Source organism: Anomalospiza imberbis, chromosome 3 (assembly GCF_031753505.1).
Source record: "Anomalospiza imberbis isolate Cuckoo-Finch-1a 21T00152 chromosome 3, ASM3175350v1, whole genome shotgun sequence".
NCBI classification, from domain to species: domain Eukaryota; kingdom Metazoa; phylum Chordata; class Aves; order Passeriformes; family Viduidae; genus Anomalospiza; species Anomalospiza imberbis.
Genome location: NC_089683.1, coordinates 94,297,241 through 94,311,216, shown reverse-complemented (window position 1 = coordinate 94,311,216; position 13,976 = coordinate 94,297,241). Strand labels below are relative to the sequence as shown.

Here is a 13,976-nt window from a genome sequence, read left to right as displayed (position 1 = left end):
CCCGCGGCCGCGCCCCCGCTCCCGCCCCGGCGGGGCCCCGCGGAGGCGTCCGCCCGCCGGCGCTGAGCCGCGCCCGCACCTGCGAGCGGCATCGCCCCGCTCCGCTCCTGCGCGGCCGCTGGGGCGCCCGCGGCCGCGTCTTTCCCGCTGTCCCTCCCCCCCTGCCTCCCTCCCCGCCCGCTGCCCGCCCCGTCGCCGAGCGGGAGCCGCCAGCGGTGCGCGCAGAGCAGGAGCCGGGGCAGCCGCTGCCGCCCGCGCTGCCCCTGCCTCGCCGCCCTGCCCTGCCCGCCGTTCCCCTCTTCCGTCCCGCCCAAGCCATGAACTTTGGCCGCGGTCCCTCGGTGGTGTTGAACGTCGGGGGCACCCGGTACTCCTTCTCCCGGGAGGTGCTGAAGGATTTCCCGCTGCGCCGGGTGAGCCGCCTGCACGGCTGCCTCTCGGAGCAGGACGTTCTGGAGGTGTGCGACGACTACGACCGGGAGCGGAACGAGTACTTCTTCGACAGGCACTCGGAGGCCTTCGGCTTCATCATGCTGTACGTCCGGCACGGCCACCTGCGCTTCGTGCCGCACATGTGCGAGCTCTCCTTCTACAACGAGATGATCTACTGGGGGCTGGAGGGCTCCCACCTCGACTACTGCTGCCAGCGCCGCCTCGACGACCGCATGTCCGAGACGTGCACCTACTACGCGGCGGAGGAGCCGAATGGCGGCCCCGAGGGCAAGGGCCGGCGGCCACCGGGAGCCGAGGGCAGGAAGTGGCTCGAGAGGATGAGAAGGACTTTTGAGGAGCCCACGTCTTCCGTGGCCGCCCAGGTCCTGGCCACCGTCTCCATCCTCTTCGTCATTGTGTCCATGGTGGTGCTGTGCGCCAGCACCCTGCCCGAGTGGCGTGCGCCGGAGAATCGCAGCGTGGAGGAGCAGAGCAGGTACACAGCAGAGTCAGTGAGGGAGCCCTCAGGGTAGGAGGATCCTTTATTTTCCCGCTGTCCGGTCCCCGTGTGTCCCGTCCAGTGTGTCCTTCCTGCCCCTTGTCTTGACGGTCCGTGGCTGTAGCCTCCACCGGCGGTGATCGTCTGCACGCCTTGTAACCCAGGCCCTGAGCTGGGGCCCGGGGAGGGATGCCGGGGTGTCGGGGGAGTGGCGCTGCTCCGCAGCTCCGGCTCCCAGCGGGCTCTGCCGGGCACCCGTGGCCCCGAGCGCAGGGGACGGGCGGGGGACGCCCGGAGCGGCCGCGCTGCAGGCGGGCTGGGGCCGGTGGCAAGCTCGGATTTGGGCAGGCTGACAGCGGAGCGGGGCCATCGAGATACGGCTCCTGTTCGCAGTGAGGGTGCCTCCCTCCGTGAAGGTTCTTGGAGCTCTTATTGCCCCCTTTAAGGCTTTAAGGAGACACGGGACCACACAGAGTAACTTCAGACACTCCGGAAATCAATTTATGCCTTACAATTATGGAGAAAAAAAAAAACCAAACCTTCCAAAAGAATGCAATTCCTTTGTCTTTTCTTTTGGGAAAAGACAAATCCTGTAAGTACTTCGCATGTATTCGTACAGGTCCTTCTGCAAGAGCAGATACAATGCCTGTTACGATAGTGCTCCGGTAAAATCCTATATATGGGAACAGCCTTACACCCTCTCCTCCCTTTACATCTCAAATTCTCTATGTGGGGAACACCGGAGATGATCAAACTGCACATCAGGCTCTTGCAAATGCATCATTCAAGCACCCCAGTGTATAAATGTTACAGATGTTTACGTTTCCTTTAAGCATAATAAACACTGCAAAACAGTTGCAGAAAACAGGCATGGGGTATAAGGCTCAATCCTGAGCCTTACTGGTAAGAACAAACCCTTTTCCATCTTCTTGTGACCTCAGGTTAGGGTTACATTGATGCAACTCTTGCACTCACTCTTCTGATCCCTCTCTATCTCCTTCCTCTTCCCTGTTCCCTAGAGAACAAAATTGAGACCAGTCTAGTAGAATTTCTCCCATAAATAAGACTGACATATAAAGAAAGAAGCAAACATTTCTGGTATTTTCTAGCTTCTCCCTTTTTTAAAAACAGACAGGATATTCAACAAAAAGTTTTCAGCTTCTGCTCTTCTAAAAGAGCACTACAGTGAAATTGCAGCCTTGTCATTATGAAATCATCATCTTTTACCATAGAGTTAATTGGAATGTGATATATTATATCTTAGTAGCCAGATTAATTCCTTGGAAAGTATTTTCATAGTTTCCATTAGCTTAATGGAAAACTGCACCTGTATTTCTCATTGTGGTTGAGCCAAAGAATTAATTGTATGAACAAAAAGAAAGCAGATGCAGTATGAGAAGCTGTTGATTCCTGCTTAGATTCAAATATGTCAAAAGAAGGTCCTAAAGGTTTTTCCAGTTAAAAAGCTTAGCAAGGTTATTTCAAAAATTAGATGCTGTGGGTGACCTCTGTATGGCAGCAAATTGCTGAGATACTCCCAAGAGGCATGGGAAAATAGATGCAACACTACAATAGCATTAACCACATCAGTCATGTCTTTGTTCATGTCTTCATGGTGCAGGAATCAACCACAAGTTTTCTCTTGCAAGAAAGAGTTCAGCTTGGAGAGGAACACGGCATAGGATGTGTAATTTTTCTTTCATGGTGCCTTTATCTTCAAGATCCTAATTGTACTCTTCTGAACAGTTGCATATTGTATAACAAGTGTTAGAAGGATAAGGTCCTAAGTACTTGTAAGGTGCAGCATAACCAAACAGCTCCCAGGGCAGTGAAGACTCCTTTTAGAACCAGAAGGACAACTACCAATGATGGGGTGAGTTTCTTCTGTACCAGCTGTAGTACTCCATGTTATTGCAACAAAAAAAAAAAACCAAAACAAAAAAAAAAAAGTTTCTACCAGCTGAAAAGTTTCTACTAATGTCACAAAAGTCTGTCACATATAAGCACCAGTACAGACTGGGTCATCTAACCTTTGCACTCTGCACAGGAACTGATCCCAATCTGATGGCAAACACATGGAAAACAAACACAAATGTGTGCCTCCAAATGTGTGCCTCTCTGTCCACAGGTGACCACCAAGGTGGAGTCACTCCTCTCTTTTGCACATGCTGCTTCATTGCTAAAAAGTCTGTTATAGCTGGAAAAGAACATGTTAGCTACAGTTGCTTTTAAGTGAGCTGTCCAGTGTAGTTATCACTACTGACATGTGCCGTAGGATTGGACCTAACATGCCCAGTTGTCATCTAATTTTATTTGCCTTTATGTGTTCATGATTTCTTTACTTTGTAGTTGGGTTGGGTTTGCAAAACTTAAGTAGCCAAGTGGCTTGACCACAGAAATCCCATGGAAGTTTCTGGGATTGCATACTCTGGCAATACAGTCCCTCTTAAGGGAGAAGGCTTTTAAAAATCTGTCCACTTGTTTCTGATACATTTAAAAGTTTGAAATCAAATTCTGTCATTTGTTTATTAAACAGCATTCCTTATCAAAATAAAGAAATTCTATCCAACATAGTAATACAAAAATTTAAATTTTTTCCCAAGAGAAATTGTTACATTAATACTGTACACAAGTGAGTTGTGACTCGCATGACACTGTAATTACCAGTATGAAAATTGCACATTATTTCAAAAATGTATTCTGAGATGTTTTAGGAGTGAAAATGGATGAAATGGACTATTCTAGAAATCCTTAGGCTGTAGATTTGGATGTAGTTGGTTATTGAGCTCAGCATAAGCCACAGAGGTGAGAACACCTCAGGAAACCCAGCAACTCTGATATTTTTGGTCTCTCACAATAAGCTCCCCTGCCCTTGCCTCAGTGTGTTATGTCAGAAAGGTGCCACATGGACAATTTCTGTGGCTGACTCCCATGATAACCATTCCCAGAACTGTTTTGGACAGCTGTACTGAAAGCAGCTGACCAGCAGTGTGTCTTCAGCTTACCTGGACATCATCTCAGCAAGTGAGGGGGTCACTAATTCTGACATCTACAAAAATGAGGTTTGCAGTGAGGGCTACTGGGGCTGCCAGCTAACACCAGATGTATTTGTTTTCCATGTATGAACATCCCTTCAGCAGAAGAGGAATTAAACCCACCAAACTTTTTTCACAAACCATTACGTTGCTATGCCTTTTCATGGTGATCACACTCTCAAAGGATGAACAGCCCATGGCTATTTCTGATCCTTTGGGATAACACGCTTTAGAAGGCAACAGAGAACTCCAGGCGTAAGCTTTATTGAAGGAGAGAGGGATGGGAAATCTCACCTCGGAATTTCACAGATACTACAGACACTGAAATACAATTCCCTGATTGCAGAGGAATTGCCTTTCCTCTGAGGTCTGTTCTCAGGATGAGGGATGAGTTATTAAATTTATTTCATTCAAAGATTTTTGTTCCGTTCCCTGCCTTGGCAAGTTCCACTTACCCGAACTGAAGATTTGCATTAGATTTGCAGAGTTTAGGAGCAGACAGCAGGAATGCCTTCTGTTGGTTCTGGCAATTTCAAGTCATCTTTGCTGTCCTCTGAACTGTGCCAACAGATGCATGCTGTGAGTCTCTGCTCAGGGACCTGTCCATGCACTGATTGGGAGTGTAATCTTCTAGGGAGAGCTTCTCAAGCCTGTAATAGGAAATCATTTGAAGCTGCTTGACTTACTGCCAGCACAGTTCTATCTACCTGCCTTAAAACTGTTTTTCTAATGCTGAGTATGAGTAGCTTGTTAGCACTAAGAAGAGATGGATGTTCCCATTCCACTTAACAATCATGATTAGGTTTGTACTGAAATAATCACTGACTTATCAAGCCTACATTTCTGTGTTCATAAGCAAAAGCAAATAAACACGGTGGTTTCTCCAAAAAGCATCTCTCATCAAGAGCCAGTGGGCTTTTTTTAGTCTTTGCAAAATATCAGCCTAAAAAAATTGCATTTGAATTTTAGACATACAAAAAATATTATTCCTTTATAGTGCTGGAATTTCAGAACACCTGAATGTTCATGTTCAACATCTCTTCAAAAAACAGTGAGAACTCCTTTCCTGGACAAGATCTAACTTGAATATCACATTTTTGCTAGGTTAAAACAGTGGGCTGAAGGTAGAGAATGGAACCAAAGACCCAAGTTAAAAACACAGGCATGGATTGTTCTATTGAATTTAGCAGTTCTTTGAAAAATAGAGGTGAAACAAAGAACAGATGTATATCACTGCCTGGGCACAGCCAAGCCTTAAACTCAACAGGGCTAGATGCCAGTCATGTTCAACATATAGGGTAAAAATGCTGAGGATCTCAGGGCTCAAGATGTTTGTAACCAGGTCTCCTCTTTGAGCTGAGAAAGGGATTTGTCCCTTCCCTGAGGAGTGATGGGTCATTACAGCCTCCCACACAAAGCACTAGAGTTTAATGCATGACAACATATAATTTCTACCAAAGCAGGGACAGAATGAAAAAAAAAAAAAAGCCAGCAGGGTTTTTAATTCAGGGAAACTAGCTGTTCTGTGGCCTTTACTCCACAGTTTCTAGTGAGAAGGAAGCCCTTGATTTCAAAAGGATTAAAAAACCCCAAACATTTGCTGAAATCACTTAGGAGTGAGTAGGAATTTGATCATTCTAGCTACTGCTTGGACATTTTTCCTGTTTAATGTGCTTTACATGGAAATAGGCTTTAGCAACAATTTAAAAATCAGTGCTGACAGTCTTTAATCCTGTCATATACTGTCTTTAATCATATCATCTGTTTTCCTCATGTGTCCTGTTGCTGTGTATGTTTTATTTACAAGCTTAATAGATAATAGTGCCACTAAGGAATATTTTGGCTTGATTTCAACCAACTCACCAGGGGATATTGAACGTATACGAATTGGCAAGCTGAGACAAAGAATATTGCTAAGTTGAAACAATTTAAGATAGTTACAACATAGTTTTCTTTTTTAGTAATAACAAACTAAATTTGTTAGTGATTGAAAAAATGATTTCTGAAATGGTTTAACTCATTGTACATAAAGTAGCTTATTCTGAGAGAAAGTTATCATATGGAACAGAAAACTGAACAGTGATGCAATTTCAGTAGGAATGAGGCTTACAAAAGCTTGATTTTCTGTTTATGGACAAAAGATTCATTAGAGCAATCTTGAAAGACTGCTAAGTACCAAGCAGCTTAAAATGTTGTGAGAAAAACTCTCTTTTATGTGCTTCAGTCTGGGACAATGAACAATAGGAACGGTCTGTAACTGAATAAAAATTAGGATTTAATATTTTCTGTGATTATTCATAAAATTTGTGGGGAATCTTCAAGGAAATACTTAATGGCTTTGTTTTTAATTACCCCTCTCCTTTTTGGGTACCAGCTATTTTAAAACTGAAAAAAACCCAACCAACCAAAAACTACGATGGAAGTTTATAAATAGGTACTATATTTTTACCAAATAAAGGCACTATTTAATTATATAGTTACAGATTTTAATACAGCATTATTCCAAACATAGGCAATAAAAGCAGTCTGTCCTGTGAATATGCAGAAAATATTTCGAAAGAATAGATTATGAAAAATACAGGTACTTTAGATTCTGAGTATATGCCTTTTATTTGGCTTTAACTTCATTCTCTGTTAAATTCTCTTAAGGACTGTTAAGATTGCTTTCCTTATTAGATGTTATTTATCCACTGATAAGGTTAACTATAAAGATAAATCACTGCAAGGAGAGGGAGACTTGATCTGAAAGTGGAAATGTAGAATGTAGCACTCCAGATTTCCCAACATGCCAGAGGTTTCTAGTTTTTCTCACCACAGCACTCATTTTTGTATGATTCACCAGTACTGCCAAAATCCATCTACACGGGCAAAAAAGGAGTGACAAGAGAGGAAAAATGAAAAATGTTTCACTGATGGCTGAAAAGTAAGTAGAGGAAGGAAAAAAGTAAGGGACGCCCTTCTTCATTATCTGCTTCCCTGCCAAGGAAAAGAAAGACGGATGCAAAATGGAGAAGTGGAAGTGCAAGTTAAAATGGAATGGAATTAATGTATCCCCCACTGCCTTGATCTGGCTTTGTCATTTTTGCATCAGTGATATTCCTTAGCTCACTTCAAATCTATTCTACAAGATAAGATTTCTTCAGTCCTTCTTACTGAAGTATAACTGATTTACGGTATTTCTTGTCCCAGGAACTGCCAGAGTAAAACAATGGATTGATCATATTTCATGGACTTCTACTTCCACAACTATTCCCCAAAGTTATATGACCACTGAATCAATGTTGATACATGAAGAAAATTTCTACTGTATCACTACGACCTAACTTCCTTAAATCTCAACACAGAGATAACCTGTCTAAGGGGTGACAAAATGGAAGAGTCATGTTTCTGACGTTATCAGGGCATCAGGAGGAAATAGCAAGTGAAAAAGCTTTAAATTGTATAGTTACAAATTTCTTTTTCATTTAAATGCTTCATGTCATAGGAGACAGACAACACTACCAGAGAAATCTCATGAAATGTAAAGAAATAGTCTGTTGGAATTGTTGAATATTCCTGACTGCAACTTTCTATCCTCTTGTAATGATTACATGAGATCTCAACTAGCCAATATCTAAGTACATTCAGACATCATCAGTTTGTCCATTACCATGATCTTGCTGTTTGATTGTACTGGGGAAATCTCAGGTATTTCCCCATCATAAATAAAAAGGATTTAAGTAAGCTTAAGCTTTTTTTCTTTATTTTTTTTCCAAACATAAAGGAAGTTTCAAAAAGCTTAATTTTTAAGAGAACACCTAATTCTTAAGAGCAAACTGGTTTTGAATTTCGAAAGTCTTTCCATCAAAAGGTGTTAACATGAACTAGTGTTCTACAAGCCCTGTATTAAGAAAGACCACTTGCTTACAGAACTTCCATTGTTATTTGTAAAAAATAAAAACATTGTCCAATTTTACATGACTAAATATTTAAGTAATTACTTTATGTTCATTTAAATTTACTGTGGCTAAAATTACAATGTACATTATGAGTTTACACCAAGTGACTGTTACTCTTTCTTCCAATTTTAGCTTAAAAATAAAGAAAATTAATTTTAAAAAATTAATGAAAAATAAATAAAATTTTACTTTGTAAAACATCTATGAAAAAGCTAATTTGAAGAGTCTATAATTACATCAGTTACAGAAGAATCTTTCTAACAGGCCACTATCTTATTAATACAAATAGATTTCAGAACTGGTAAGAAATTATGCAGATGTGTTAGGGAAGAAAAATTTTAGGTTTGAAATGACAGTTGGATTTTCACTTGCAAATCAAAATGTTTCAACAGACACTACCTTGTTAGAGTCCTTGCAGTAGCAAAAAACTCTGGTTGTATTTTCTGGCAGTATTTTTGAATCTCTGATCTCACACCAGTTTCAGAGCTGTTGATAAGAGAAGGCATCAGTGATGAGCTTTTTCTTTGCTCAAACTGTTGGTTAAAAAGATAAATGGAGAAATGAGGGGAAGGTTAGCTTCTATGCCCTCATGAATTAAAAAAGTGAGCACATTCTGAAATCTTAGGGAGATTTGCGACCACATGCACAACAGTTACTAAATAATCTTTGAGCGACATTTTTATCTTCTGTTTTTACCTTCCACCAGTTTCAAGTTGAGATATTCCCAAGTCTCATTCAATACACTGGGACTTGAAAATATTTAAGAACATAGTGAAATCCCCTTTCAGGATTTCTTCTGCATTTGGCAAGAAGAGGATCTTGCCTATTACCTTAACATCTGTTTACCTTCAGATTTTTGCTGCAATGTAGTTTAGGTGGACTTATATTTACAGCAAAAGAGAAAATTCAGTAGTGCAAAGCACAGTGGTAAATGGGATTACCTAAGCTTAGTACTTTATGGGTGCAATACTGAAAGATAAAATACCATCTGTATTTAGTGGCAATACCTACATAGATATGAATGTAGGTAAGCTCCTGTTTGGGATGCAGATCAGATAGACTGGTTTAGGTAGGTTCCTAAAGAACTAATATGCATGAATCATCCAATGCAAATACTTATTTCTGCCTACTCCATCTGCACTTCCATTTTAGTTTAGCAGTCTGGTTCTATACATTGCTGTTCATAACCAGACAGTTCACTGATCTACAACCCTTAAATCCCCCAAAACTCAATCAACAACAACAAAAAAAAACCCCAACCCAAACCCAGCTGTTCTAGATAAGGTTGCACATTGGCATTGATGTCTTATCATTTCCTGCATGATTCCAGTTTTTGTGGGCATATTTGCCCAGTACTATGACTAGCAGCAATCCGTAATTCAAAGAAAATGATCAGTGAATGAGTTCTTAGCAATTATCAGTTTAAACTCTCACTAGATCCTCAGGTTAATTGCTGATATCCAGTATCAGGTGCAGGATAAAGATGGCATGGCTTTCTGTTTGTTGTCTGTGAAAGTCTAAGTGTCACTTTGGTAATATCTGTGAACAAACTAAACATCCCCTGAAGACTTTGCACAGAGCATAAATGCTGTCCTTTATTTCTTTTGGCAGGATAATTGAAGCTATCTGCATAGGCTGGTTCACTGCAGAATGCATTGTGAGGTTCATCGTCTCCAAAAACAAGTGTGAGTTTGTCAGAAGACCTCTGAACATCATTGATTTGCTGGCAATTACTCCTTACTACATCTCTGTTCTAATGACAGTTTTCACAGGGGAAAATTCACAGCTTCAGAGGGCTGGAGTCACCTTGAGGGTTTTAAGAATGATGAGAATCTTTTGGGTGATTAAACTGGCCCGTCATTTCATTGGCCTTCAAACACTTGGTCTGACTCTGAAGCGTTGTTACAGAGAGATGGTGATGCTACTTGTCTTTATCTGTGTTGCTATGGCAATTTTCAGTGCACTTTCACAGCTTCTTGAAAATGGGCTGGACTTGGGAACAAAGAATAAGGATTATGCCAGCATTCCTGCTGCTTGTTGGTGGGTGATCATCTCGATGACCACAGTTGGTTACGGTGACATGTGTCCCATCACTGTACCAGGAAGGATTCTTGGAGGAATTTGTGTGGTTAGTGGCATCGTTTTATTAGCCCTGCCAATCACTTTCATTTATCACAGTTTTGTGCAATGCTACCATGAGCTCAAGTTCCGATCTGCTAGGTACAGTAGAAGCCTCTCTGCTGAATTCTTAAATTGACCCAACTTGCATTCTGTTGTACTTACTTGCTAAGCTTTGTCTTAGAAGAGAACGGTGGAAGGTCCCTTCGCGTGTCCTCCTTGACTGGATGGTCCTGTAGAACAACATTCTCACCAGCCTGGAGAAAGCCTGTCACCATTCAGACAGGAAGGATGTCCATCTGCCTTGAGCACCTTGCAAGGAGAGGGAGTGATGTTTGAAATTTGAGAGAACAAAATTAACAAAGAGGATTCAGAAGTCCTCAACCAGACCAGTTTGGTGTTCAGTTTGCCTTCCCACAAAAAAAAGCAGAACAAAAAATGGGCATAACACTGAGACCTGTAATTTCTGTAATTATATCCTAAATCATTCTAAGCAATGTGTAGCAGAATTTTTTCAAAAATTCCAATATCTAAATGCTTCACAGAGGCATTGATAGCTTCTTGCCTGAAGTATCTCCACTTTTAACTCAGATAACTGAATTATATGCTGAAGGAGAATCACTGCTACTTTTGTACTTTGCAACAAGGTAGAGCTGGTTCTGTGACTCAGGAAAGATTAAGAATATAGGTCTGTAGGACAAAAAAAAAACCTTGAGGCCTGATTCTGATCTTTGAGGAAGCACACAAATCTTCTGTAAACCCAGTGAAGTTAGTGGCATTTCTCTGAATTTGAGAGTTCACAAAGAAGTGCAAGAAGTGAACCTCTGAATGTTGTAAGCAAGGACTTCTTTAGGTCACAATTAATTTCTTCTCTGGAACCAAACTGTAAGTAGAAGCAAGTATTGTATTTTACAAAGATCAGTATAAGAAATCAGGGACTGATATATATATATACATTTCCTGGTAGGTTAGTGGGGAGTTCTCCAAATTTTATATACATTCAGCTCAACTCCATCCACCTGAAGTTATATTCTCATAAGCACAGATTTTCCCTCCCTGAATTCCTCCCTACCCCACATATTTTAAACATAGTGAGAGTTCTCTTAAGGCAAATTGTAAGATTCCATCATTTGAAGTGGCCTGGAGCAAGCACTGGAAAACAAGAGTACCTGCTCCCTGTCAGATGGAACTCTTCATCATCTTAAACTCTGCAATCCTTACTAAAGGATATACCTCAATGGAAATTTTAAAAACAACTGTAAAAAGCCCAGAACATACCAAAGAAAGTAAAATATAGAAGTGTGAGTTGCACTTGGCAAAATGGTGTATTCTCCAATGTTACTAGAAAATGAATCACGTTAGGTTCTGAAATATTGTTCACTACATTTCTTGTGTAGTACTGCTTAATAGCATTGTTCAATGTAATTCTGGAAGGCTGCTACATAGAAATGTGCAGTTAGATACTAAAACACATCAAGGTACAGCTTTATAAATTTAGGTACCAATAAACATCAACAGGGAGCTTTCATGCTAACATGAAAGTTCAGAGTCATCAGCACAGCTGAAATTTGTGTGCTTGCCTGAAAATACTGTGTTTACTCTTACTGTGCTGTAGAGGCATCTTTTATCTTTTATATATGTAACTGTGAAAGGCTTTAGAAATGAAATGAGTACCACCTAGAAAACACATCCCTGGAATTGCTCACTCAAATATACCTGCCACATTGATCAGTAACCAGTATATTGAAGGCTCTTCCCTGAGACCTCAAAGAGTCATTATTATTTTAAGTGGTCTTAGTCTTAAGTAGTCTTAAAGAAATACATTGCAATCACATTTTTTCTGAAGACCTGGAAAGAATTTTAGTAGCCTTCCTACAGACAAGCTTGACTTTCCCTTCAAGACTCCATTGTTGAGTGCTGTTACAGCCATACCTCTGTTTCTTGCCACTAGTGTGTTCAAAGGTTAGCTCTGTAGCTCCCTACACTATTATATATTTATGCCTTTTCTGTCAAAATCATGTTGCTCAGAAACCTGCTCCAGCATTCCACAGAGAGGTGAATATGAGATCAGCAAAAATTTCTTTCTTAGGTGAGATTCACAGCTGATGTTAGTTAGGCAAGTTGTGACTTCAGAGACACTTAGATGTTTTACAGCCGTGGAGATGCTGGCTCTGTATTCCTGCATGTGTACCTATATATATCCTGCATATATTATATATTATAGTCAGTTGAAATGTTTGGGTTTTTTTTATTTCTCACAAAAAATTTCCTCCCTGACAAAATTAAAATTTCAGACTTTAATCCAAACATAGACATTAAAGAAAATGACATTTTCATCTTCTAATGAAAAGTTATTTTGACAATATCAAAACCATTTCTAAGTATAAAATTGCTATTCTTTTTCTATTTTGCTCCAATTAAATTTTTTTTTCTTGTTTTTTTAGCTAAAAGAGGTGAAAGACCCCATGTAAGAACTTAGCCCACAGATTTTCATGTGCTGTTTTGAATGTTTGGGAAAAATACTGTTTGTCACAGAACTTAAAACTTACTTTGTCTTTTGTCCACGTATTGTATTTAAGCAAACCAAAACTCTGAGATACAACCCTCCTCCACAAAACGCCCAAACCATCATCATGATGACAATAACTTAAAATCCATACAGAATGTGAATATAAAGTATGTTGCAATCTTGATTTCAAGACAAAATAAAATGTGTTTCAGCACCACCTATAAATCTAATCTTTAGATGCCTGTACAAAGGAAAAACATAAATTAATGCACATAATAACTTGTGAATACCAATTTGCACCATGAATCATTTCTGCATAAGCAATTAAGGACAGGAAGTTTTCAACGATCCAGGCTATATATGGTATACAAACAAAATGTTTCATCCTTTATGAAGTGTTTTTCAGATGAAGAATCCTTTCCAAGTGTAAAAACTTAAATCTAATGAAAATAACTGTGTAAAGGAATAAGTCTGTGGAGATTATCTTAAGTCATACTATGTTTTTTTGAACAATTTGTGTTCAATTTTTATATGGCAAAATGTGAACAGAATGACCTAATGTTCTTTTTTAATTTAAGTTATAATAAAATATTTTCAAACTGCTGTATGTAAGCCCACAAAGGAGAGATCCTGCAGTGGGTTTTTGGTGGCTGTTTGTGGGTTTTTTGGGTTAGTTTTTTTTTCTTTATCTTTTTAATATTGTATGGTTATCAGTGTGTAGACTTTATTTTCCTTACAAACCAAGTTGAAATAAAATAATCTTCATGGTAGCCTTAAACCAGAATTTTATAGGGTAATTAGGATGCTTGACTTCTGGTAATATATGGTCACTGGTCAACAGACCAGTGTTTCTTTTAGTGAAACTTTACAAAATATGAATTATATGTGTAGTCAAAAATAACCACATTTTAAACAGTTGGAACTGTTTTATAAATTTTTCTGGAGACCATGTTTATGTAGACATGGGGTGCAGCACTCTATTTCAAAGTGCAGCATTTCAAAGCCAAAAGCCAAGTGAAGGCAAGCTGGCTCATTTCTAATCATTGCCAGTTTGAACCCTATACAATAAAAGACTTGATGGGCAGTTTCTCTTGGGAACATTCACATCTGGAACAAATCAGATGAAATACAACTAGAATAAAAGTGGAGAAAAATGAAGACAGCTTGTACAATTGTGATCCAGCATTTTGGTTCATCTAAAATGGAAACCAGTGTCAATGACTTTTGAACTGCCAAGGTTAATCATACATTATATACTAGATTCAAACCATAGGACTGATTTATTGGAAACTATATATTGGCTGTAATCCTTCAAGGTACTGGGTGTAACTTAAAAATACTTGATCATTAATGAAGTCCCTGAAATGGAAAGCTCTCTAGGGTATTTTCCTTCTGGAAAGCTCTCTAGGGTATTTTCCTTCTAAAGTTCTACATGAAGCATCATC

The 13,976-nt window shown here is 40.0% G+C and overlaps 1 protein-coding gene across 1 annotated transcript; it reads left to right on the top strand.

The window, feature by feature from the left end:
- The first annotated feature begins 278 nt into the window (after positions 1 to 278).
- KCNG3 (potassium voltage-gated channel modifier subfamily G member 3) lies at positions 279 to 13,309 on the top strand. The gene is made up of 2 exons (XM_068185835.1): positions 279 to 928; positions 9,516 to 13,309. Exons 1-2 carry the CDS (start codon positions 318 to 320, stop codon positions 10,159 to 10,161), a joined length of 1,257 nt encoding a protein of 418 aa, XP_068041936.1. The 5' UTR covers positions 279 to 317; the 3' UTR covers positions 10,162 to 13,309.
- Positions 13,310 to 13,976: the final 667 nt, after the last annotated feature.

Coding starts and splice junctions, on each gene's coding strand:
- KCNG3 (XM_068185835.1), top strand. CDS start 318: ATGAACTTTGGCCGCGGTCCCTCGGTGGTGTTGAACGTCGGGGGCACC. Junction 929..9,515: donor AGCGTGGAGGAGCAGAGCAG/GTACACAGCAGA, acceptor TTCTTTTGGCAG/GATAATTGAAGCTATCTGCA.